This window comes from Canis lupus, chromosome 11 (assembly GCF_003254725.2).
Source record: "Canis lupus dingo isolate Sandy chromosome 11, ASM325472v2, whole genome shotgun sequence".
In the NCBI taxonomy this organism is placed as follows: domain Eukaryota; kingdom Metazoa; phylum Chordata; class Mammalia; order Carnivora; family Canidae; genus Canis; species Canis lupus.
In genome coordinates, this window is record NC_064253.1 from 40,657,840 (window position 1) to 40,682,616 (window position 24,777).

General features: G+C 44.6%; 2 protein-coding genes and 1 long non-coding RNA gene across 11 annotated transcripts in view; 1 reads left to right on the forward strand and 2 right to left on the reverse strand.

Annotated features, from left to right (window-relative positions):
- Positions 1-24,777, forward strand: part of LOC112649861 (methylthioadenosine phosphorylase) — a 114,026-nt gene that overhangs the window by 60,984 nt on the left and 28,265 nt on the right. The window lies entirely within an intron of this gene.
- LOC112650434 (uncharacterized) lies at positions 5,865-8,119 on the reverse strand. The gene is made up of 2 exons (XR_003130168.3): positions 7,826-8,119; positions 5,865-7,199 (listed from the first exon to the last, which is right to left on the reverse strand). It is a non-coding gene; the product is annotated as an uncharacterized LOC112650434 (long non-coding RNA).
- Positions 10,545-24,777, reverse strand: part of CDKN2B (cyclin dependent kinase inhibitor 2B) — a 43,102-nt gene continuing 28,869 nt past the window's right edge. For 5 of the 9 annotated variants that reach the window (XM_025432415.3, XM_025432419.3, XM_025432422.3 and 2 more), the window contains exons 2-3: positions 14,853-15,159; positions 10,545-12,632 (exon numbers count right to left, since the gene is read on the reverse strand). In XM_025432415.3, the coding sequence (XP_025288200.3) occupies positions 12,607-12,632; positions 14,853-15,159 (333 nt within the window). In that variant the 3' untranslated portion in view covers positions 10,545-12,606. Of the gene's footprint in view, positions 12,637-14,852; positions 15,160-18,053; positions 18,196-19,611; positions 19,912-24,777 lie in introns of those variants that run through there. The other 4 variants (XM_025432421.3, XM_049116189.1, XM_025432417.3 and 1 more) reach the window with 4 other exon arrangements.

Below are 24,777 nucleotides of genomic sequence, written 5' to 3' on the forward strand. Positions count from 1 at the left end.
GCAAAGTCAATATAGAAAAATCAGTTGTGTTTCTATACACTAACAATGAACTATGTAGAAAGAAAAAGTACCATTTGCAATAGAATCAAAAAGAGTAAAATGCTTTGAAATAAACTTAACTAATGAGGTGAAAGATTTGTATACCAAATACTTCAGAACATTGATAAATGAGGGGTGCCTGGCTGGCTCAGGCAGTAGAGCATGCGTTCTTGATCTCAGGGTTGTGAGTTCAAGCCCCACATTGAGCACAGAGCCTGCTTTAAAAAATTGATAAATGACACTTTAAAAGACATAAATCAAAAAAAAATAAATAAATAAAAGACATAAATCAATGAAAAAACATCCTATATTCATGGATTGGAATAACTGATATTGTTAAAATGTCCACACTACCCAAAGTGATTTACCAATTCAAAGCATTCTCTATCAAAATCCTAATGGCTTTTTTTCAGAAGTAGAAAAAAAATCCTAAAATTCAAATAGAACCACAAAAGGCACAGAATAGCCAAACAATATTGAGAAAGAACAAAGCTAAAGGCATCACAGTCAAGTGGGACTACATCACTAAAAAGCTTCTTTACAGCAATGAAAACAATTAGCAGAGTGAAAAGGCAACTTACAGCATGGGAGAAAATATGTTCAAGCCATATATCTGGTAAGGGGTTAATATCCAAAATATGTAAGGAACTCCTACAACTCAATAGGAAAACAAACAGACAAACAAAACCTAAAACTTGATTTAAAAATGAGCTAAGGTGGGGTGCCTGGGTGGCTCAGTGATTGAGTATCTGCCTTTGGCTCAGGTTGTGATCCTGGGGTCCTGGGATCAAGTCCCACATCAGGCTCCCTGCAGAAGCCTGCTTCTCCCTCTGCCTATATCTGCATCTCTCTTTGTGTCTCTCATGAGTAAATAAAATCTTAAAAAGAGAAAAGGAGCCAAGGAGTTGAATGGACATTTCTCTAAAGAAGACATATAAATGGTTATCAGGTATGAAAAAATGCCCCAACATCACTAGTCACTAGGGAATGCAAATCAAAACCACAATGAGATATCACTTCACATTTGTCAGGATGTCTATTATAAACAAAACAGAAACAAAAAACCCACAAGTGTGGGTAAAGGATATAGGGAATTTGGAACCCTTGTGCACTGCACCCATTACATTGTGGGAATGTAAAATGGTGTAACCACTATGGTAAACAGAATGGAGATTAAAATTAAAACTACTATATGATCCAGCAATCCAACTTCTGGATATTTACCCAAAAGAACTGAAAAAAGGATCTTTAAAAAATATTAGCATTCCCTGGGGCAACTCGGTGGCTCAGTGGTTAGGCATCTGCCTTGGGTCAACCCAAGGCAGGTTGTGGTCCTGGGCTCCTGGGATCGAGTCCTGCATCAGGCTCCCCATAGGGAGCCTGCTTCTCCCTCTGCCTGTATCTCTGCCTCTCTTTGTGTCTCCCATAAATAAATAAAATATTTTTTAAAATATTAGCATATTAGCATTCCCACATTCATTGTAGCACCATGCACAATAGCCAAGATGTGGAAACAACATAAATGTTCATCAACAGATGAATAAAGAAATGGTGGTATACATATACAATGGAAAAGAAGACTTTAAAAAGAAAGCAACTCTGTCATATGCAACAACATGGATGAAACTTGAAGACACTATGATAAATGGAGTAAACTAGTCACAGAAAGACATATATTGCATGATTTCACTTACATGCGATACCTAAAATAGTCAGATTCATAAATCAAAATGTATAACTGTGGTTGCTAGGGACTAGAGAAAGGGGAAATGTGAATTATTAATCAACAGCCATGAAGTTTTAGTTAAGCAAGATGAGTAAGTTCTAGAGATTTTGGAATCATACAATATGTAGACATTTTAGATTGGCCCCTTTCACTAGTAATATGGATTTAAGATTCTCCATGTGTTTTCTTGGCTTGATAATTCATTTCTCTTTAGCACCAGCACTTCCCTGTTGTCCTTGTTCCAGATTCTGGCCGTTCTAATAGGTGTTTTAGTGGCATCTCATTGTTGTTTAATTTCCATTTCTTTCATGAGATATGAAATTACATTATACCTATAGTCAACAATACTGTGCTGTATACTTAAAAAATTGTTAAGAGGGTAGGGGTGCCTGAGTGGCTCAGTCAGTTAAGCATCCAACTCTTGATTTTGACTCAGGTCATGAGCTCAAGGTCATGGGAACAAGCCCTGCACTGGGCTCTGCACTCAGTGGGGAGTCTGCTTGAGATTCTTTCTCATTCTCTCTCTCTCCCCTGCCCCTCCTGCATGTGCAAGCGTGCTCTCTCTCTCACTCTCTCCACAAAATAAATAAATAAAAGATTTTTATTTAAAAAAAAATGTTTGAGAGAGAAAGCATGCACAAGTGAGGGGAGGGGCAGAGGGACAAACAGATTCCCCGCTGAGCAGGAAGCCCAATGACATGGGGCTTCATTCCAGGACCCTGAGATCATGACCTGAGCCAAAGTCAGACTGCTTACCTGACTGAGCCACCAAGGCACCCCAATAAATAAATCTTTAAAAAACATTGTTAAGAGGATAAATCTCACTTAACTGTTCTTACTAAAATTAAAGCTTTTAAAAAGGACTTATGAGAGAGAGAGGGTGTACACATGGAAGTGAACTGGGACTGGGGAGGGGAATGGGGGGAGGATGGGAGAAGGGAGGCAGGAGAGACAGAATCCCAAGCAGACTCCCAGCTGAGAAAGGAGCCTGATGTGGAGCTCAATCCTAGGACCCTGAGATCATGACTTGAGCCAAAATCAAGAGCTGGATGCTCAACCAACTAAGCCACCCTGGCACCCTCTAAAATTAAAGGTTTTAAAAAGAATTCCAAGATAGGTCTCACTGGGTTAGAACTAATGTGTTAATAATAACATGGTCGTGTTCCCTTTTGAGGCTCTGGGGGAGAATTTGTTTCTTGCCTTTTCTTTTTTTTCTTTTTTTTTTTTTCTTGTTGTTTCTTGCCTTTTCCACTCTCTTAGAGGTCACCCACATTCCTTGATTTGTGTCCTCCTCCCATCATGAAAGCCAGTAACGTTAAGCTGTGTCTTTTTCACACTGCCATCTCTCTAGTTCTCTTTGTTCTGCCTCCCTCTTTTATTTATAAGAGTTGTGATATGTTGGGCCCATCTGGATAACCCAGAATAATCTCTCCATATGTGGCAGACTGAATAATGTCCCCTCAAATATCTGGACTTGAATTCCTGGAACCTATGATTGTTACTTTACATGGAAAAAGGGACCTTGCATATGTAATTAAGGATCCTGAAATGAGGAAGTGATCCTGGATTATCTGGGTGAGCTCTAAATATACTCACAAGCATCCTTATAAGAGAGAGACCGAGGAGATTTGACAACAGGAAGGTGAAGGAGATACAATGACAGAAGCAGAGATTAGAGAGATGTGCTTCAAAGGCAAAGAAAGTCAAGCAATACAAGTAGCCACTATCAGTAAAAAAGCAAGGTATGAGACTTTCCCCACAGAGCTTCCAGAAAGGGCTGCCTACATTTTCAATCTAGCCCAGTGAAATTTATTTCATTTAGCCTTCTGTCCTACAGAACAGTAAAAGGATAAATTTGTGTTGTTTTAAGCTACTACATTTTTGGTAATTTGTCATAGCAGCAATAGGGAACTAATACATCATCTTACAGTCTGATTACCAAACTTAATTACATCTCCAACATTAATTTCATTTTGCCTTGTAACCTAACATGTTCACAGGTTCTAAAGATTAGAACATGTACATCTTGTGGGGAGGAACATTATCCTGCCTACCACAACTTAACATACAATGAAAATAAATTGTAGGTTGATAAAACATGTAAATGTCAAATAATAACAGAATGTATAGGAGAATGTGTACATATAATCCTGGGTGTGTAAAAGACCTTAAACATGACAACAAAGTTGTAAGATATCTTCTTTAAAGGTTGGTTGGTACATTTGTGTTTCCTGGAAAAATTTAAATTCTGTAGGTTGAATAGTATCATATACAAAGTAGTGTTATAAGCAACAAGCTGGCAGACAACATTTGTAATGTGTATAACCAAGGACTAATAGCCTCAAAGGAAAAGAAAAAACAAGTGTTTGAATACATGAAACAGATGTATGCATAACTATGTTCTTTAGGGCATTTCATATTAATAAAAATTGAAAACAACTTAAACGTCCATAGGGGAATGATTGAATAAATGGTACATTTATCCATACAACAGGCTACCTGCAGCAGTTTAAAGAACAGGAGAGAATCTTTATGACCTACAAAGCAAAAATCTTCAAGACAAAGGGCATCTGGGTGGCTCAGTGGTTGAGTGTCTGCCTTTGGCTCAGGTTGTGATGCCAGGGTCCTGGGATCTAGTCCCGCATCAGGCTCCCTGAGGAAGCATGCTTCTCCCTCTACCTATGCCTCTGCTTCTCTGTGTGTTTCTCATGAATAAATAAAATCTTCAAAAAAAAATCCAAGACATACTGATATTTTAGCCAGTTAATAGAACAGTGCAAGCTTTATGATGCAATATAAGGGGGGGAAACAACACACACCAAACAAAACCACAAGTCATAAAGGATCTCCACCCCCTTTATGATATCAGCAGTTACCTCTGGAGAGAAGGGTAGCAGCAAAGGGAAACATTAGTTTTGTTCAATATAATCTGAATGCAAACCCATTCATGTATAAACTGCATAATATAGTTTAAAGCACAGTTTTTGTCTTGCTCATCATTGTATCCAAGAACCTAGCTCAGTACTGCACGGGTAGTTTGTTTAGTAAAAGAAGTCCAAGGGGATGGGACTTACTGCTAATGCTAAATCTTGTGCTGGTGAGAAGATACCACAATCTGCCTAAATTCTTCCTGCTTCAAATGCAGCTTGGTCTTTCTCTGGGAACTATTTTGGCTAAACTGAAGGCCTGAGCCAGAGGAGTGTGTGTGTGTGTGTGTGTGTGTGTGTGTGTACTAGTATGTCTAATAATTTATACCCTTTATATCTAACCCAGATAACAACTTTGCAAAATAGTCACCCTTGTACCCATTTTACAAATGAGGAAAAAAGAAGGCTTAGAGAAGACCTAACTAACTGAATTACTTACCCTGATGTCTTTTTTTTTTTCTTCCTGTTAATGCAGCTTTGAGAGTTGCAGAATTCTTACGAAACAGAATGTGGTCACTTCTAGAAAAACTTACTGCTACCAGTGCTTGCCTTATCTCATTAGTTATTTATTTGTATTAGGTAGTTCAAACACTTTTAAAACTGATGGCAAATAAATAAATCTTCAAAATAAATCTTCCTCCACACCCCCCCCCCCCCCAGCTATCCACATCCTTCTCCTGAGGCAACGGTCAACAACATTTTGTGTGTCTTTCCAGATATATTCTATGTATGTATAAGCACATATACAAATATCTCTAAAATTTAATATGAACTATTTTATATACATTATCTTATACCATTCTTTTTTACTCAATAATGTATCTTGAAAATAACTACATTTTTGTTAGATCTGCTGCCTTCTGTTTAATAGCTATATAAGATTAATTTTAGGGAAGCCTCATAATTTCACTGATCCTTCCCCATTCAGGGCCACTGAAACTGTCTTGTATCTTTTGTTATTACAAAGCTACAGTTACTATTCTTACACATGGGCCATTTTGCAAATGTGTAAATGTGTCTGGTGGATAAATTCTAGAGGTGGAATTACTTAAAGAGATGTTCCTTTAAATTTTTCAATACTAATTTTTCTCTGTGGATGTTATATAAATTTACCACCCCCCCCCAGCAATATATCCACATCCTGACACTATGAAGATACTTTGTACAAGAGGAAAAGAAAGAAAAGGGAGAAAATTTTATCTTATTTGCATATAGGCATGAAACAGGTTTTTTTTTTTTAGCTTTACCCAGGGGTTGGTAATGCAGTTGCATCAACCACCCACATTTCCTGAAACACTAAGTACTATCTTCTAACTGAAACTGTAAAATCTATTCCCTTCTCTTCTGAAGACTTTATACATGATTGATCTATTTCACATAGGATGGGCATGGAAATGATTAATTCTGCTCTTGCTTTGAGGCAGACTGGCCCCTCACCACCCTGGGTCACTTTCTGATTGCACTTTCCAGAAGTATCTACCTTTGGTTCTATGGTGAACCCAGTAGACAACTGCCCCTGCCCCTTTCTGAGAACTAATTACTGGAGGTACTTCCCCTAGCAAAAAAGAAATACACACTCTCCCCATTTCTCTTTTCCCTTTCGTCAATCTCATCTCAAGGATCCTTAAGAAAATATGTTATTTGATTATTGTCTAGTTTTATGCAAGGTAGTTTTCTCAGTTTCCCATCTATATAGCTTCCTTGATGTGTAAGGCCAAATTTTATTTTGCCTTGCTGTTCCTACCTAAACATGAGAGTATGGCAACTAATAAAAACTTTTTACATGTTGGGACGCCTGGGTGACTTAGTGGTTGATCATCTGCCTTTGGCTCAGGGCCTGATCCTGGGGTCCTGGGATCGAGTCCCACATCAGGCTCACCCACAGGGAAGCCTGCTTCTCCCTCTGCCTATGTTTCTGCCTCTCTCTCTCTCTCTGTCTGTCTCTAATGAATAAATAAATAAAATCTTAAAAACAACTTTTTACATGTTAAAATAGCTTTAAAATCATATAGCAATTTATCAGACTTGGTCACTTAGAAGTTGGCGGGTAGGAAGTAAATCGTAGGAAGTAAGTCCTAAATCTTCCTACTTGATTTACTTCCTGGGTTGTGGCTAACTTCATATTTCTTTTTTTTTTTTAACTTCATATTTCATCTGTAACAGTTTTCACACCAAAAGTTAATGAGAGCAACAAAAATCAGTCCATTGAGTGATTTATAATGAGAGGAACACAATTTCTGTCTTCTCTTCACCTCCAATAAAGAAAAAATACTATCAATAGCTTCTTCTAGGTAGAACATGCTGATTTGTTCTCTTATTCATCAAAAATTAATGTTGGCAATCTTTACCCCATCAAGAAGGCTGGCTTGGTTGGGGAACAGGTACGATTTTAGTCTGTCAATAATTTTTCCCCGTTAGAACCTCTCTCTCTCCTCCTCTCCTTCAGATCTCACATTTTGCTAGTAAACAAGAGCGCAAGTAGGACCCGAGGCAGCTCTATCACGCACCTAAATGGAGACAGAAGTTAGGCAATGATTATTCTCAGTATGTTCAGAACGACTTTAAAGGTCAACTTCATCTCAGAGAGTAGTCCATAGGCAGAAAACGCTTAAGAGCGGTTTTCTCAGTTCCTTGGCTGCAATCTCTCCAGAGACATAGTTCTCTAAGACCAAATCAGGTACAGAAAGGGCTGTGGCAACACCAGAGGATCCTGTCCGCTGTTTGATGGACGACTGAGAATTCAGGAAACTAAATCGTCGGAAGACCATTCACTCCAAGAAAAGCTCAAGCGGGGGTGGCGTGGTGGTGGTGGCCCATAATAATGTGTTCATTCAAAAACTATGTTTCTGGGCTTATCTGAGTGTTGCTGCTTAACCCGCGAACGTGGGACCCGAGCGGCGGGGCGCGGGCCCTTCGCGCGGGGCGGGGCCGGCCGGGCCGCCTGGGGTGCGCGGGGCCCACGGGGGCGCGGGCGCGTCCAAGCCGGCTTCCCGGCGCCCAGTCCCCGCCCAGGCTGCCGGCTTCCAAAGGCCGCATCCAGCACAGCCTTTCCCAGTTACCTTCATTCCCTACCGCCCGCGCCCCGCACCCACTCCCCCGGGCCGGGTGCTGGCTCGGACGTTCGGTCGGTTACCACGGGAAAGCCCCGGCCTCGGCGCGGCGCCGGGTTGCGGTCCGGCGGCCTCGCCTCGCCTCGCGCTTTCTTCTTCCTCTCCCTTTCTCGCACCCTCCTCTCTCTCTCTCTCTCTCTCTCTCGCCCGCTCTTCCTTTTCTAACCAGAAGAAGCCGAGCTCGCGTTCCCCCCGGCGCGCACCTGCGCGGCCCGGGCCCCTCCGCGGAGGCGCGGCCGTGCGGGCGGGCGGGCTGACGGGCGAGCGGGCGGGCTAACGGCGGGCGGACGCGCGGGCGGACGGGCGGACGGACGCGCGGGCGGACGGGCGTGCGCGCGCTCGGCCTGCGGGAGACGCGCACGTGGAGCCGCCGCGGGTTCCCGGTGGCGCAGGGCCCCGTGGAGGCCCCGGGGCCTGGGAGCCGGCGCCCTCGCGGTTCCGGAGGCGCCCGAGCCACAGCGGAGCCTGCTGGCCGACGGTAGGTGAGTGACTGTGCGTGTGTGCGTGTACACGCGCGCGTGTGCGCAAGCTACTGGAGCAAAAGAGTGTACGCGCGCGTGTGCGCAAGAGTGGAGCAAAAAAGAGTGTGTGTGTGTACGCGCGCGTGTGCGCAAGAGACTGGAGTAAAAAGGAGTGGGCTCCTGCAGTCCAGAGGAGCCTGGGGAGGAGGGGAGAAGGTGGAAAACATTTGAAGGAACGTAGCGCAGTGTCAGAGCTAGAGATATTCAGAGAAATAGTGGGGGACAGATACCCAGATGGCAGGAGGGCCAGGAGTGGGGCACTGGATCCCAGTCAGGCGGGATGTAGGGGGGAAGGAACTTGGAGCATCAGACAACTGGCCTTTCTACTCTGAATAGAAAACAAAAAATAGAAGTGACATCAGTGCAAATAACAGGGTTGGAAGCTCCAAGAGCCCATCCCTAAACAGACACACCAAAAAGATGAGCGTCAGAATTCACCTTGTGGGAACTCTAGAAAGTAAGTAGTCACTGATTTACAGCAACCAAGTGAACTTCCTGATCAAGAAAAAGATGACTTAAACACAGCACTAGCAACCTTAAAGGGATACAAGGGATTATAAGAGAAAACTATGAACAATGTATGCTAGCAAACCTAAATAAAATAGACAAATCCCATAGAAATACACTGACTACCAAAACTTGCTCAAAAACCTCCTGACAAAAGTCCAGGAGCAGATGGCTTCAATAGTGAATTGTATCAAATGTTTAAAGAACAATTAACACCAGTCCTTCTCTAATTCTCCTAAGAAATAGAATATTGAACACTTCCTGACTCATTCAATTGGGCCAACATTACCCTGATACCAATATCAGGCAAAGACATTACAAGAAAAGAAAATTACAGACCAATACCCCTTTTGAATATAGATGAAAAAAATATATATCCTCAACAAAATCTTTGCAAACCAAACCTAGCAGAATGTTAAAATAATTACACCATGATCAAGTGACATTTATCCCAGGAATGCAAAGGGTTTGACATATAAAAGTCAATCAATGTAATATATCATATTAATAGAATGAAGAAAAAAACATACCATCATGTTGATGCGGAAAAAGAATTTGAGAAAATCCAACACTCTTTCATGATAAGAAAAAAAAAATCAACAAAGTAGGGATGAACAGAACTTCTTCAATCTGGTTAAGGTTTTTTTTTTTTTTTTCATAGTGAATATGATCATCAGTGGTGAAAGACTAGGAAGTTTCTTACTAATATCAGGCACAAGAAAAGAATGCCTGTTTTTGTTTCTTCTGTTCAAAAGTGTACAGATTACATTGTCCTGAATCGTAACCTAAAAAATTAGGCAAGAAAAAAATAGATGAGGCATCCAAATTGGAAAGGAATAAGTAAAACTAACCTTCTTTGCAGATAATCACATGATCATATTTATAGAAAATCCTGAAGAATCCACTAAAAATAAAATAAGCAATTTTAGTGAAGCTGCAAGATAAAAGACCAACAGACCAGAATCAGTTGTGTTTCTATACACTAGCAAGAAAAAGTCCAAATAAAAGAAAAAAATAAAACAGCTGGATTTTTAGTAGCATCAAAAAAGAATAAAATAGGAATACGTATGTGCAATATTTGTACACTAAAAATCACAAAACTTTGCTGGAATTAAAGGCTAAATGAATGGAAAGACATCCTGTGTTCATGAATTGGAAAGCTTAATATTAAATGGTGGCAGGCAGTAGGACCCAAAATGATCTACATATGCAATGCAGTTCCCATGAAAGTCCCAGGGCCTTTTGTTTTGTTTTGTTTTTGGTAGAAATGTAAAAACTGATCCATAAGTGTGTATGCAATTGCAAGGAACCCCAGATAGAAGCTTAAAACAGATTAAAATAATTTTGAAAAAGAAGAACAAAGGGTACTCACAGTTCCCATTTTGAAAACATACTACAAAGTTACAGTAATCAAAATAGTATAGAACTGGCACAAAGATAAACATATCTCCATGGAAGAGAATTGAGAGTTTAGAAACAAACCAATACCTCTATAGTCAATTGGTTTTTGACAAGATTCCTAGATCATTCAACTGGCAATGAATAGCCTCTTTAACAAATGGTGCTAGGACAATTGGATATCCACATGAAAAAGAATGAAGTTAGAGCTCTACCTTCTACTATAGGGAAAAATAAACTCCATAAAAATTAGTTTTTTGTGCATGAAAGGACACTATCAAGAAAGTGAAATGATAACATACAGAATGAGAGAAAATGTTTATAAACCATTTATTTGATAAAGGTCTAGTATCCATAATATACAAAGAAGTCTTACAACTTAACAACAAAAAGGAAAACAACTCAGATGAGATCGGGCGTGTTCAGGGTGGTGTGGCCATAGACAAGAACTACTCAATTTAAAAATGGGCAAAGGACTTGAATAGACATTTCTCCTAAGAAAATATGCAAATAACCAATAAACACATGAAAAGATATTCAACATCTGTAGTCATTAAGGAAATGCAAATCAAACCCCACTGGGATGGCTTCTGAAAAAAAAAAAAAAAAGCACCCAGAAAATAACAAGTGTTATCAAGGATAAGGAGATATTGGAACCCTCGTATATTGTTGTGAGAATATTTGATGGTGCAGCTACTGTGCAAAACAGTTTGACAGTTCTTGAAAAAGTTAAACATAGAACTATTATATGATCCAGCAATTTCACTCCTAGGTATATACCCCAAAGAATTGAAAACAAGCCATCAAACAAATACTCATAACGGAATATAGCACTCATCACAATAGCTAAAATGCAGGAACAACCCAAATATTCATTATGATATAGAGTAAATAATGGAATACTATTCAGCCATTAAAAGGAATTAAGTAGTGGTATATGCTACAACATAGATGAACTGCAAATATGCCAAATGAAAGAAGCCAGACGCAAAAGGCGACATATTGTATGCTTCCAATTATATGAAATGTACAGACTAGGTAAATCCATAGAGACAAAAGATTAGTGGTGGCCAGGGCATGGGGACAGGGAGGATTTAATGAGTATGGTTAGTAGGTATAGGGTCTCATTTGGAGGTGATCAAAATGTTTTGGAACTAGATAAATGGTGATGCACAACATTGTAAGTTTACTAAATGCCACTGAACTGTACAATTTAAAATTGTTAATTTTCTGTGAATTGCACCTCAAAAAACAAGTCATGAAGGTATGGTTCCCTGCTGCAGAGGAGGCAGCATGGCCTCTGGGCCTCCACGGAAGTTAGAGCCATGCATGTTCCTCCTCCTGCTGTGGCAGAGAAGCTGGAGTTGCTTTTGATTTGAGTGGTGGTGAGTAGCTACTTCACAGCCCTCTGTAGCCACTGTGGGGGAGTTCTAGAGAGCTGGGTGGGGCATGGTGGGGGCAGCTCCGGTCAGACACCCCCACCCCCACCCCCACCCCTAGCAGGCTGCAGAGGCTGGCTTTGTGGTTGTGGACCACTCTGTCATATATTTCTGTGGAGCTTAGGGCAAAATACCCCAAATCTTGAGAGGCTCATCTCCTATAGCCAGACAAGTAATGGAAGGCCAAGTGTGAGTCTGGTAATTTGAAGTCTCCCTGGAGTTTCTCTTCCCCATTTCATCCATCTTAGAAGATCCAGCTCTTGACAGTTTATCATCTGAAATCCAGATGTATTAATATCCATGCTATGTACTCTTACTGCAGCATCCATTTATCTTTTAGAAAAAAATACTATCTTCCAGTCAATGAAATTGATGTTTAAATTTTTAGTCATGTGTTTGTATGTTCATTAGTTGATGCCTTTCCCCTCCTTTCTCATGACAAGGTGCCCTAATAGGTGCTCAATAAATATTGTCTGAACAAATGAGTAACCACACTTTTTTTTTTTTAAGGTGAACCTTGGCACTACCACTTGATGGCAGTTGGACACAGGAAAGGCTATGTAACCCATTTAAGTTCCGTATCCTTAGTTCACTAAATGTCTATAATAACAACAGCGCCTTGCCGGGTGTTGAGGCTGGAAAGAGGAAGGGGGAAGTGCCCACATAGATGTGTTTTCAGGGCCTACGGACTTGCTTCAGAGAATTCTAACCCAACAATAAAAAGGCAGAAACTGTTTTTTTTTTTTTTAACCTTTTATATACCAATATATAAATGGAAATACAAATGGAAATTTAAGGGAAAGGGAAGGCTGATTTTTTTAAACACTGTCTACAGTGTTAAAAAGTGGTATTTGATAAAGGCAAGCATGCAGGGAAGAGTTGGGTTGGGTGGGGTAATTCATTTTTGTTGATTGAAGATCAAAACCACTTGATCTGTCTTTAGAGCTCAATTCTTGAAGTCCGGGCTGTCTGCACAAAGAAAAACACATTAGAACCTCGAAGTCAAGGCTGCGTGATCCATCCCGCCTTCCTCTCGTTAGTCTCCCACCTGGTATTCAAACACATATGCGTGAGGCTTCGCTGGCCTCTCAATATCCACCACCCGTCAGCACAGGGTCTGTCCCTCAAGGCTGGACCCTGCCCGCGGCCCTACTCCCCAGCGTCGCGAACAGCGCACCGCGTCCACCGCGCGGCGGGCTGCTCGGGCTCGCCGAGCTCGGGCCCGCCAGGCTGGGGCATGGAGGGCGCGCCACGCCGCCCACGGGCTTGCGGCAGGAAAACCCCAGTATATAACGCGTGCTGAGGGTTTGACCCACGCGGCGCCGCCGGGCGCCGGCCACGAAAATACCGTCCGGCTCTTCGCGTATCCGCAGGCATCTCTTGCACCTGATGCGCGGAGCGACTCCGCGACACCGTAAGCAGGGGGCCCCTGAGGCTCACGAGCGCCTGGGCAGGGTAGGAACCTTCGGCTCCAGTCCTGTTGTCTTTCTCTCCAGGTTCCCTCTCCCCAACCCACTAATGTCTTCCTAAAGTTTCTCAAACCAAATCCACGTTTCGACGTAACACCCTTTCTTTGACTACTGGCTGGAACTTTAACTGGCCTCTGTGCCTTCCTCTCTGATCTGGCTGTGTGCGCGCTCCTGCCTGCCTTTGGTCCTCCTAAGCCGCTAGGGTCCCTGCGCTCGAGAGTGTCTCCGCCCCCCGTGGTTAATTTCATCAGTCGGGCTCTCCGACCCCTCTGAGCCTCTCTTCCCATTCAGACTTGACTCTTAGCCATCACATTGGTTTTTACAGACTAACTCTGTGAAAATACATTGTGTATTGCTTAAAGTGTGTTTCCCAGAATGTAAGCTCGATGAGGGCAGGACTCCTGTTTTGTCTCATTCACTTTAAGTCCCATTTAAATGGAGCCGAATGGCGTAGTAGGATGAAGAGGAGGAAGGGAAGGTAGGAAGAAAGGCGTGGGTAGACTTGTGTGCTTGGGTCAAATCTTAGTTTTGCTCATAAAGGGTTACCCTATCTATTTGCGGGTGGCCCAGTTCTGTCCTCTAACCCTTCCACCTCTTCAGCTCCTCCCAGTTCTTGCTCGGCGCAACCCGCCCTACCATTGGTCCCTCGCCCCGCGCTGTGTCTGGAGGCGAACTTCAGTTGGGGGCGAGGGAGCGCGCGCTCGCTGGGTAGGCTAAAGGAGATCTTGGCGAGCTTCTCACGTCCAAGGCACAAAACTCGCTACCTCAATGGTCTAGGGCCCAGAGCGAGCCTCTTTGCTCTGTTCGCTCACGCCCAACTAAGGTGCAGAGGGTCTAATGCCCCGATTCTGAGCCAACATGGGCTAGATCTCAGTATCTTCTCAGCCATGGTTTACCTTAAATATTTGTGTTAATTTCTTATATAGCTAATGGTTCTCCCTTCAGAAAAAGATCAGTGAGGTGGGTATACTTCAGGAAGGCAGGAGTGGAGGTGGAGAATGGGGTCCCCAGAGAAGAAGGCCTTGTGGTTGTGGAAGGAGAAGGAGAGGAGAATCACACGGCCATCTCCCCCGTCTCAGCGATCTCTCTCGCAGAGAAGAAAAAGCTTAAGAGAGGGTCTCTGCTTCTCAGAGAGTGTAGCAAATCCCCGTGTGCAGACTGCCAGGGTTGGAGGGGTCTCTCCCCCTTGGGCAGCTCTGGAAAACAACTCGGGATAGAGCAGAAGGTGGAGTTTAGTAAAATTTTGCAGTGGTGGGGGGAGGACAGATTTCTGCCAGATGACGCCTCGCGCAAAGGCTTTTTATGGGGATGGTCCTGCTACTTAGATACGCTAATACGGAAACTGAGGAGAGCTGAATGGATGCTGCTGCCAGCTAGTCTGGAGGAAGAGGGGGGTCACTAGACCTCTAGCCTCTTGAGTCGTCAATATTCCACAGTCTAGGCCCTGAGCTGTGGGAAGGGTGAGTGTTTGGGAGAAATAAGGGCACGATTTATGAGATGGGCTTTAACGTGTGGATATCCCTCTAAGCTATTTCCTATCCGCAGCGCAAGCAAGGCAGCGCGATTGGGACAATAGGGTTGTCCTACAGGTTGGCAGTGTGAGAGCTGCAGCGAGACACAAGACCTTGCTCTCCTAGAATCAGCTTTCTCTTCTGAAAAAGGAGTGCTCTGGGCTGCGGAAGCTCTCCGAGTTCCAACTCAGATGTGGCACCTCACCTGCGTGACCTTCCGCACCTTCCGTACGGGCGTGGCTACCACTTTCGGTGCCCCCCGCGGCTGCGCGCAGGTACGCAGCGACAGCGCCGTGGCCCCGCTCCTCAGCCAGGTCCACGGGCAGGCGGCCCCAGGCATCGCGCACGTCCAGCCGCGCCCCGGCTCGGTGCAGCACCACCAGCGTGTCCAGGAAGCCCTCCCGGGCCGCGTCGTGCACAGGGCGGGTGAGGGTGACGGGGTCGGCACAGTTGGGGTTGGCGCCGTGGAGCAGCAGCAGCTGGGCCACGCGGGTGCTGCCCATCATCATGACCTGCCGGGAGAGCAGAGTGGTCAGGACAGGGACAGGGGGCAGGGGCAAGTTTAAAGAACCTATTTGTGAAGCCCCTACCCCATGCAGATGCCGCTACAAGCCACGGGCGTCTATTTATTCTATTTGCTTTCAGTTACCACCTCCCTTAGACAGTTCTGCTTATTCCATTTTTCTGTCCACATTGAATTCCATTATATTCTCCAAACTTTTGCGGAATTCCAGCCACACCCTATTGTCTGTCAGAGGCATGACAATAGCAAAAGAGTGAGAGACGAACTGGCTTGAACTATAGCCTAACCTCCTATAGCCCCCCCACCCATTTTGATACAAAATTATATAAGGACCAGAGATTTTGTATGGTTTTCTGTTGTATATCCAAGCCCAGGACATAATAATTGTTAAAAAGTGAAAGTGAAAACAACAACAAATCTTTAATTCCTAAAAAACTTTTAATATACACTTAGCCTACCAGAATGTTAAAATTCACTCTAAGTATAAAATGAGGGTTCTCTAACCAGCCCCCAAATTCCTTCCCATAATGAGCTGAAGAATGTCCCCAAAGATGTGTACTACCTAACACTTGAAAGCTGTGAATATAATACCTTACATGGGAAGAGAGGCTTCCCAGATGTGATTAAATTAAGGATTTTGAGAGAGATTAACATGGATTATCAGGATGGGCCCAATGTAATCACAAATTCCCTTATGAGGTTACAGAAGAAAGATCTAAGAATGGAGGTCAGAGAGAAGAAGATGCAGGGACCATGAGCACAGGAATGTTGATGGCCATTAGAAGTTGGAAACAGATTCTCCCCTAGAACTTCCAAAAGAAATGCAGCATTGTGGATCCATTTTAGACTTCAACCTCCAGAACTATAAGATAATAAATTTATGTTGGTTTGAGACACAAAAGTTGTGGTAATTTGTTACAGCAGAAATAGGAAACTAAGAAACTTCCCAAGTTTATATACTCTGAGAGTTCATTAAACAGGAGGTGCTCCCTTCATTTGTTTGATAAATCGTCTTTGAAACAAAGTCATTACCAAAGAGGATTTTTTAAATAGTATCTACAATCACAGCAACCTTACAATTTGAGTGTTACATGGCAGATGGCAGTGGTAGATAATTTTCTTTTAGGCTAACCACTATTTGATTATATTAGCTAGACTTATAGTGACTGTATAAAAAGGAATTATTTTTAATTACATTCTGCATTAAACGTAAATAATTATTTCTCTAAGCCAAGGAACATCTGCGAAGCCTCTTTTCCCATGTAAGGTAACATACACTTAACTGATTTTAAAGGTTTTCATTATATTTTGCAGTATTAAAGTATGAAAGAAACCTAACACTTAAATACTTAAATCTAAATAGCAATCCAAAGCTGAAAGAAAAAGAATCGATTAAATGAATATTTGTAGAGTGCTTAAATCCATTTGATAAGATATTTAAAGTAATTATAATTTTCTATAAACTAATTAGTTTTGTATTAAACACAAGGTTGGTTAGGGTTCTAAACCAAAACCATGCACTCTTTTCTCTATGTTCTTATTTTCCCTATTAAAAAAATTGTTAAAACTAATTATCCAACTTTTTTCTTTTTGTATTTAAACAAAGTCTCTTCAAACATATTCCAAACTTCAAGGCCACACTCAGTCTCTGAGCAAAATCTTAGAGAAATGAGAAATCATGCATGCATTCTTTTTAAAGGACTCATGGTTTTCTTCTACCATCACACAACCTCTCTACTCTCAAAATCCCTTCACACTTAAAATCCCAAATAATCTCAAGTTTTAAGGCATTTTGTTTTTATTTTTATATATGTATGTTAAGGTATATAAAATTTATCCTATGTAGCATTGTTTCAGGAAAGGAAGATGACTTGTGAAATCTGTGCAATTGCAGGTACAGTTACTTTCCTTTGTCTTGTTATGCTTGAATTTGTGCAGTGAGCCTTTGTTTCACATACATTTTATTTTTCACAATCCAAAATCATTGTCAACACTGGGAATAAAACTAGGGTGGTGACGAACAGGGAGAAATAGGGTTTTTTGGTTTTGGGTTTTTTTTTTTTTTTTTTTAGCCTGGATTTAGGAATTTAGTGAAGGCAAACAACAACAGCAAATACCCAGCACCCCCACCCCCACCCACAACCGGAGTCAGGAGGGAAGAAACCACATTTCTGAACCGCGAGGAATCCAAAACTCTCTCAACTGCGTTAATCTATAGCAAGTCAAAAATAACAAAAATAATAGGAGGTACCCTCAAAATGGTAGCTAAATCGACGGCATTATCTCAGGCAAGATCACACTGTTTTTCTTCATCTATGTCTGTCTGTATTCCCTAAATTCTCACAAGCACAGATGTGCCATACACGGTTAAAGTAAAAATAAACACAACATGCAGTTGCTTCTGAACAATTTCAATGAATATTTATTCAATTTACACAGCAGAAGGTTTCCAGTACAATCGCCGCTAGCACAGAAGATGATCAGCTCCCTTCAGGGGTCTATGAGTTCCGGCCTAGTGGGCCCAACAAATCTTCCATTTCTTTAAAATCTTGCTTTACGTTCGTAACTGTGTATCAGATGGAGAGCACACCTCGGACTATATTAACACGAACAGGCTCCCCCCTCCCGATCTCAGACCAGACATCTGCCCTGCACGTGCCTCCCCATCTCCCGTCCCCCCGCCCCCCCCCCCCCCCCCGCGGCTTCCTCTGCCCCCAGGACGCGGACACTGGAAGCTCCGGGCTCCAGACACCACCTGGGACCTCACCAGGGAGTCTCCCCGTCCCCGACCAGCGACCGGCAGACCTGGAGGACTCCCTTGCAAACCCTGTGCCGCACAGTCGTCCGCCACCGCCTCCTCCCGCCGCCCGCGCGCTCACCCACCTGAATCGGGCTCCGACCCAGGCGGTTCGGCGCGTCGGGAGGCGCCCCCGCCGCGAGCAGCGCCCGCACCTCGTCCGCGCGGCCCCGGGCTGCCGCCGAGGCCAGCCAGTCGGCGAAGGGCTCCATGCTGCTCCCGAGCGCGGGCCCCCGGCTCCCTCCCTCCCTCCCTCCTTCCCGCCGCGGCCGTCGGGCGCCAGCGGCCCGCCCCAGCCTCTCGTGACCCGCCCGCCCCTCCTCTCCCCTCCTCTCCCCTCCTCCGGGGCCGGCGGAAGCGGCCCCCAGACTCGGCCCCTCGACTCCTCCAACCCGACTCTTTCAATCCAGGAGAGCGCCCTCCGCTCTCAACTCGCTGCGAAACGAGTCGCCCCACGCGTGGCCTCTGCCGTCTCGGTTCCACGGCTCCCCCAGGGGAGCACGACCGAGCCGCGGGGGCAGGGAGCCGCGGGCCGCCCCACAGCTGCCCTCGCGCCGCGTCGCTCCGCGCTCCGCCCCGCCTGCGCTCCCCGAGCCGGGCGCTGCCCCCCCGCCCCTCCCCCCGCTGCCCATCGCCCCCCGCCCCTCCGCCGTCGCCCGTCGCCCCCCGCCCCTACCCCCGTCGCCCGTCGCCCCCTCCCCCGCCGCCCATGGCGCCCCGCCCCCCCCCCCCCGCCGCCATGCGCCCCTGTAGCCCCTCCCCCCGTAGCCCTGTCGCCCCCCCCCTGGCTCCCCCCCCCCCAGCCCCCTCCCCCGTCGTCCCCCCATCCCCCCGCGCCCATTTCGCCCCAGCCCTCCCCCCGCCGCCCATCGCTCCTCCCCCCGCCGCCCATTTTCGCCCCCAGCCTCGCCCATCGCCACCCCCGACCCTCCCCGTCGCCCGTCGCACCCTCCCCCCGCCGCCCATGGCGCCCCGCCCCTCCCCCGCCGCCCATCGACCTCCCCCGCCCCTCCCGTCGCCATCACCCCCTCCCCCAGCACCGCCATCGCCCCCCCCCGCCCCTTTCCCGTCGCCCATTACCACCCCCCCCGCCCTTCCCCGTCGCCCATCACCCCCTCCCCCCGCCGCCCATCGCCCCCCCCCGCCCCTTTCCCGTCGCCCATTACCACCCCCCGCCCTTCCCCGCCGCCCATCGCCCCCCCCCCCCGCCCCTTCCCGGTCTCCCATCACCCCCTCCCCCCGCCGCCCATCGCCCCCCCCCCCCCCAGCGGAGGCGCACGCGGTCTCGGAGCCAGTTAACCCGATTAAAGCGACATTTCTCTCGTTTCCGTCCTCCGCTGTACAAACCCTCCGCATTTTAAAGCCGCACAGGATTTCTAACTAGCAAGTTCGAACCAGGGTGTTTCATGTCACAAAATATTGCTTCCTATTTTACTCAGAAGCAGCAGCTCGCTGTTCCTCGCCGGGTCCTGCGGGGGCCGGGTCCTGCGGTCACGCCGAGGCGCCCCGAGAGGTAACTTTCCCTTTCCCACCCAGCGTTCTACACCCGGACGGGCGCGCTGGCCCCGCGAGGCCAGAGACGCTCGCACACGCTGATCTGGGGGCGTCTGCAGACCCGCCGGCAGCCGTTGCCCCTACACACACCTGCAAAATGGATGACGAGGGCGAAGGTTTCCCAAACTAGTTGGTGCTCTGTATAAGGGCTGCTCCGGAGCAGACGGGGTCTGTTTAAGAGGGATGATGGAGATCTCCGCCAACACGCAAATAGGAAACTGGCCAGAGAGTCACTGGGCTGATCGACTCCGTTCTTAATAATTAATTACTCGAGACCGGAAAAAAGTGCTGAGAGTTCAAGAAACAGTTGCTTAGTGATTCAGAGACCAGGTTCACACTGCGTCCTTGAGGCGCTCCTCTCCCGCCGCACCCCACCCCCCCCTTCTCTTCTTCCTTACTGGAAAAAAACCTTACAAGTTATCTTAGTTAAAATGGGAGGCTAAGAGTGGTCCCTACTTCATAGGGCTGTTGTGACTTTTAAATTGATGACCGTACAAGCATTTAGAACAGTGTGGCACATCTTTAGCTAATACCTTACTTCTTAAGTTTCCCATTTTGAGGATTCTCTTACAATCTTGTGACGCACAGAGAATAAAATGCTTTGGATAGAATTATGAATACTATATGAAAGGGAAAGCCAAGAAGACTTTAATCTCTGAAAAGATAAAGGACACCCTCCACCCCCCTCATATTTATTTGTCTATTTATCTATTTATTTTTAAAGGTATTATTCATTTATTCATGAGAGACAGAGAGAGAGAGAGAGGCAGAGACACAGGCAGAGGGAGAAGCAGGCCCCATGCAGGGAGCCCGATGTGGAACTCGATCCAGGAATGCGGGACTCGATCCACGGACTCCGGGATCGCGCCCTGGGCAGAAGGCAGGCGCTAAACCTCTGACCACCAGGCGTTCCCACCTCCCTCATATTTAATAAAGTTAAACAGATCTAAGAGGGTAACAAGCAAAAGAAAATCCAGCATAGTTCTAATTTTGCCTGTGGCTATTTTTCCTGTGGTTGATATATTTTAAGATATATATTATTTTTTAAAAAAAGATTTTTATTTATTCATGAGAGAGAGAGGCAGAGGCATAGGCAGAGAGAGAAGCAGGCTCCATGTAGGAAGCCTGATGCGAGACTCAATCCCAGGACCCCAGGATCACACCCTGAGCCAAAGGCAGATGTTCAACCACTGAGCCACCCAGGCGTCCCAAGATATATATTATTTTAAAAAATTGGCTTGCTCAGGCTTTGCTGATACCTTAAAGCACATGCTTCATCTGCCTACTAGACAACACAGCTCTACTCAAAAGTTATGTTTCAATCCCTAGTTGACTTATCTTGAAACTCCCAAAATACTTTCAGTTGCTGTTAGTTCAGGCAAAACATGGAATTTTAAAATAGTGCCAATTAGGGACACCTGGGTGGCTCAGAGGTTGAGCATCAGCCTTTGGCTCAGGGCGTGATCCTGGGGTCCTAGGATGGAGTCCCGCATCGAGCTCCCTGTGAGGAGCCTGCTTCTCCCTCTGCCTAAATCTCTTCCTCTCTCTGTGTGTCTCTCATGAATAAATAAAATCTTTAAAAAGTATATGCCAGTTAAAGGGGTATCTGGTTGGCTCTATTAGTAGAGCATGTGAGTGTTGATCTTTAGATCAAGAGTTGGAGCCCCACATGGGGCTTAGAGATTACTTAAGATTAAAAAAATAGGGGGGCCTGGGTGGCGGTTAAGCAGTTAAGCGTCTGCCTTCAGCTCAGGTCATGATCTCCTGGTCTGGATGAGCCCTACATGGGACTCCCTGGTCAGCAGAGAGCCTGCTTCTTCCTCTGCTCCTCTGCCTGCTTCTGCTCTCTCTCTCCGTCTCTCCCTTGATATCTCTATCTCTATTTCAAATTTTTAAAACCTTAAAAATATAAAAATAAAAAATAAAATGATACCAGCTAAAACACTTATGGGATGTACAATCTGTTATAAAAAAGAGATTATTGTGCTTTCTATACCAGGCACCTCTCAATTATCTGGGCAACTATGGTGTGGAAAATTCAAAATGAGGTTGAGAACATAAAATTCTTTTAATGTAGCTTAAGGTATTGTATGATGGGCAAGGGGAAAATAGTAATTGCAGTATTGGGAAGGAGGGGACAAATTTCCCTTATAATGTATCAAAATTAGCTTCCATCACTGAATAATGCTTCTTAATCTTGGAGCAGGGAGAGTGGGCCTTTGATAATCTGTTGAAAGCTACAAACCCTCTCCTCAAAAATGAAAGTATACAATAATTTTTTAAACTACTGTGTATATTTGAATTTGTATTTTTTAAAAGATTCATTTATTTTACCGTGTGCAAGCAAGAGGGGAAGGGAAGGTGGAGAGAGAGAAGCTGGAGCAGACTCCCTGATGAGCTGGGGGGGGGGTGCTTGATTTCATGACTCTGAGATCGTGATTTGAGCTGAAACCAAGAGTCAGATGTTTAGCTGACTGAGCCACACAGATGCCCCTATTTGCACATGTATTTCTGAATATAACTTACAGGGAATTCAGAAATTCTAAAACTCAACTATGGATTCCTACTCTCATTAAATTCATTAAACTCCTATACAACGTATTGGACTGTTGTTGAAGGCAATGAGTAAGGGAACCATATAAAAACAACTCTTAGGAGCACTTGGGTGGATCGTGGTTGAACATCTGCCTTTGACTCAGGTCGTGGTCCCAGGGTGCTGGGATTGAGTCCTGCATCAGGGTCCCCATGAGGAGCCTGCCTCTCTCTCTGCCTATGTCTCTGCCTCTCTGTGTCTCTCATGAGTAAATATGTAAAGTCTTTTAAAAATAATAACAAATTTTAGAAACCCTTAGATGAATTATATAGAAATGGAGGTTGACTTTTTCCAAGAACAGATTTTAGACAGGTATATCCTAGGTCTGGCACTTGCAGTAGAGCTCCCAAAAGATTAGAGCCTCCTGGGGTGTGGCCCCTTAGTTCTAGAAATTGATCCCATACTCCGTTAGAAATCTTGTGTAAATAAGTAGTTATTAATAGTATAAAACTTTCCTAGTTTTCCTTTTCAAGAACCTACCATATTCCCAATTTACTCTTCCATTTCAGCTCAGACCTGAGGGCCAGTACCTCAGAAGAAATAGAATATAAAACCCAGAATCCTGCTGCTGGTTATTCCAGCCTCAACTTGCCCATATGTAAAATGGAATCATAATATATTTCACAAGTTGATAAAATGAGATGATGAAGTCAAAAGCCTTCTAAATCCTAAAAGTGGTTACATATTGTTATTATCATTTCCAGACTTTTCTTCTTCCTTGAAAATGCCATGGCCTTATTTAGGTTTGTGCTGCCTCGGCAGTTTTGAAAATCTTTGGTATGAAATTTAAACTTGTTTCAATTTTGGGATGCCTGGGTGAATTAGTGGTTGAGTGTCTGCCTTCAGCTCAGAGTCCCAGGATGGAGTCCCACATAGGGCTCCCTGCAGGGGAGCTTCCTCTCTCTGCCTATGTCTCTCTCTCTGCCTATGTCTTTGCCTCTCTTTCTCTCATCAATCAATACATAAAAATCTTAAAAAAAAGACTAACATTGATTTATTTGACAAACTCAGAGGCTAAGGGTGGAGCATGGTGGTGATTGGGTGTTAGACGTATGGGTTCTAGAGTAGGACTGCCTGAGTTCAAACCTGTACTTTTCATTTAATGCTCTATAACTCTGAACAAAGTTACTTAATGCATATAGGTATGTTTTCCCATCTGCATAAGTGAAATAATAGTAGTACTTTCCTCAAAGAGTTGTTTTAGTTGTTAAATGTGGCATTACATTTCATGTGTGTAGAAGAGCAAAGGGAAGCAGGGAATGACATAAGAGAATGCAAAAGGATCCAAATTTCTGGTGGCTTTGGCAGAGCCTGCATGGGTGCTGAATGCTGCCTTGAGCCTTGGAGAAAGGTGTAGGAGTATAAAGGTGTAAAAGGAGGAGAAAGGTGTTCCAAGCAGAGGTGAGAGCATATGAAAAGGTGTAGGAGTCTGGGAACACTGAAAATAACTCACTGGGATGTATGGTGAGAAGATGGAGAAATAAACTCCTGGAAAAAGTGGCTTCAGAGGAGCCTGGGATGGGCTGCTCAGAATGTCAGAAGGAAAACCAGGGGTGTATGGGATGGCAGGGATGTGGGGACACCATGTAGATTATTTTTTCCCAGCTTAGCTGTGATAGTTCACAGCAATATAGGGTAACAGGAGGTAGCGGGGAGGGGTAGAAGAGGCTTGAGCTCACAAGGTGCCAAGAGAAGGAGAGCTAGAAGAGGAAAGAAAGGAAGTTGAGGACCCAGGCAAGATAAAATATATCTGAGCACCTGAGGTCCCTAAAAAGTCAGGAAGAAATGGAATACAAGGTACAGAGAATGGTCATACATTTGGACACAGAAGATATAGCTAGATTTGAGAAAGGATAAAAGGTCAGGGCAGGGAGGAAGTTGAAGCACTTCCCTTCATGAACAAAGAGGGTGGCTTGTTTGCAGTGAGGATAAGATGGTGGGTTAGGAAGTGAGAGTGAATGACACATCTGATAAAGGGTTAGTATCCAAAATATATAAAGAACTTACCAACTCAATACCCCAAAACCAAATATCCACTTAAAAACAGGCAGTGATATGAATAGACATTTCTCCAAAGAAGTAATATAGATGGCTAACAGACACATGAAAAAATGCTCAGCATCACTCATCATCAGGGAAATATAAATCAAAACTACAATGAGACATCATCTCACAACTGTCAGAATGGCTAAAATTAACACAAGAAACAATATGTGTTGTGAGGATGTGGAGAAAGGGGAACCCTCTTATACTTGGTGAGAATGCAAACTGGTGCAGCTCCTCTGGAAAACAGTATGGAGGTTCCTCAAAAAGTTAAAAATAGAACTACCCTGGTAGTGCCCCAGGGTAGTCTGACTCTTGACTAAACATCCAACTCTTGATTTCAGCCCAGGTCATGATCTCAGGATTGTGAGATCAAGCTCTATGTGGGGCTCTGGAGTCTGTTTGAAATTCTCTTTATCCTTTTGCCTTTGCCCCTCCCCACCTATCTCTCAAAAAAAAAAAATTACCCCATGATCCAGCAATTGCACTACCATGTATCTACCCAAAGAATACAAAAATACTAATTTGAAGGAATACATGCACCCTCTGTTTACAGCAGTACTATATACAATAGCCAATTATGGAAAGAGCCCAGTATCCAGCAAATGATGATGAATAGA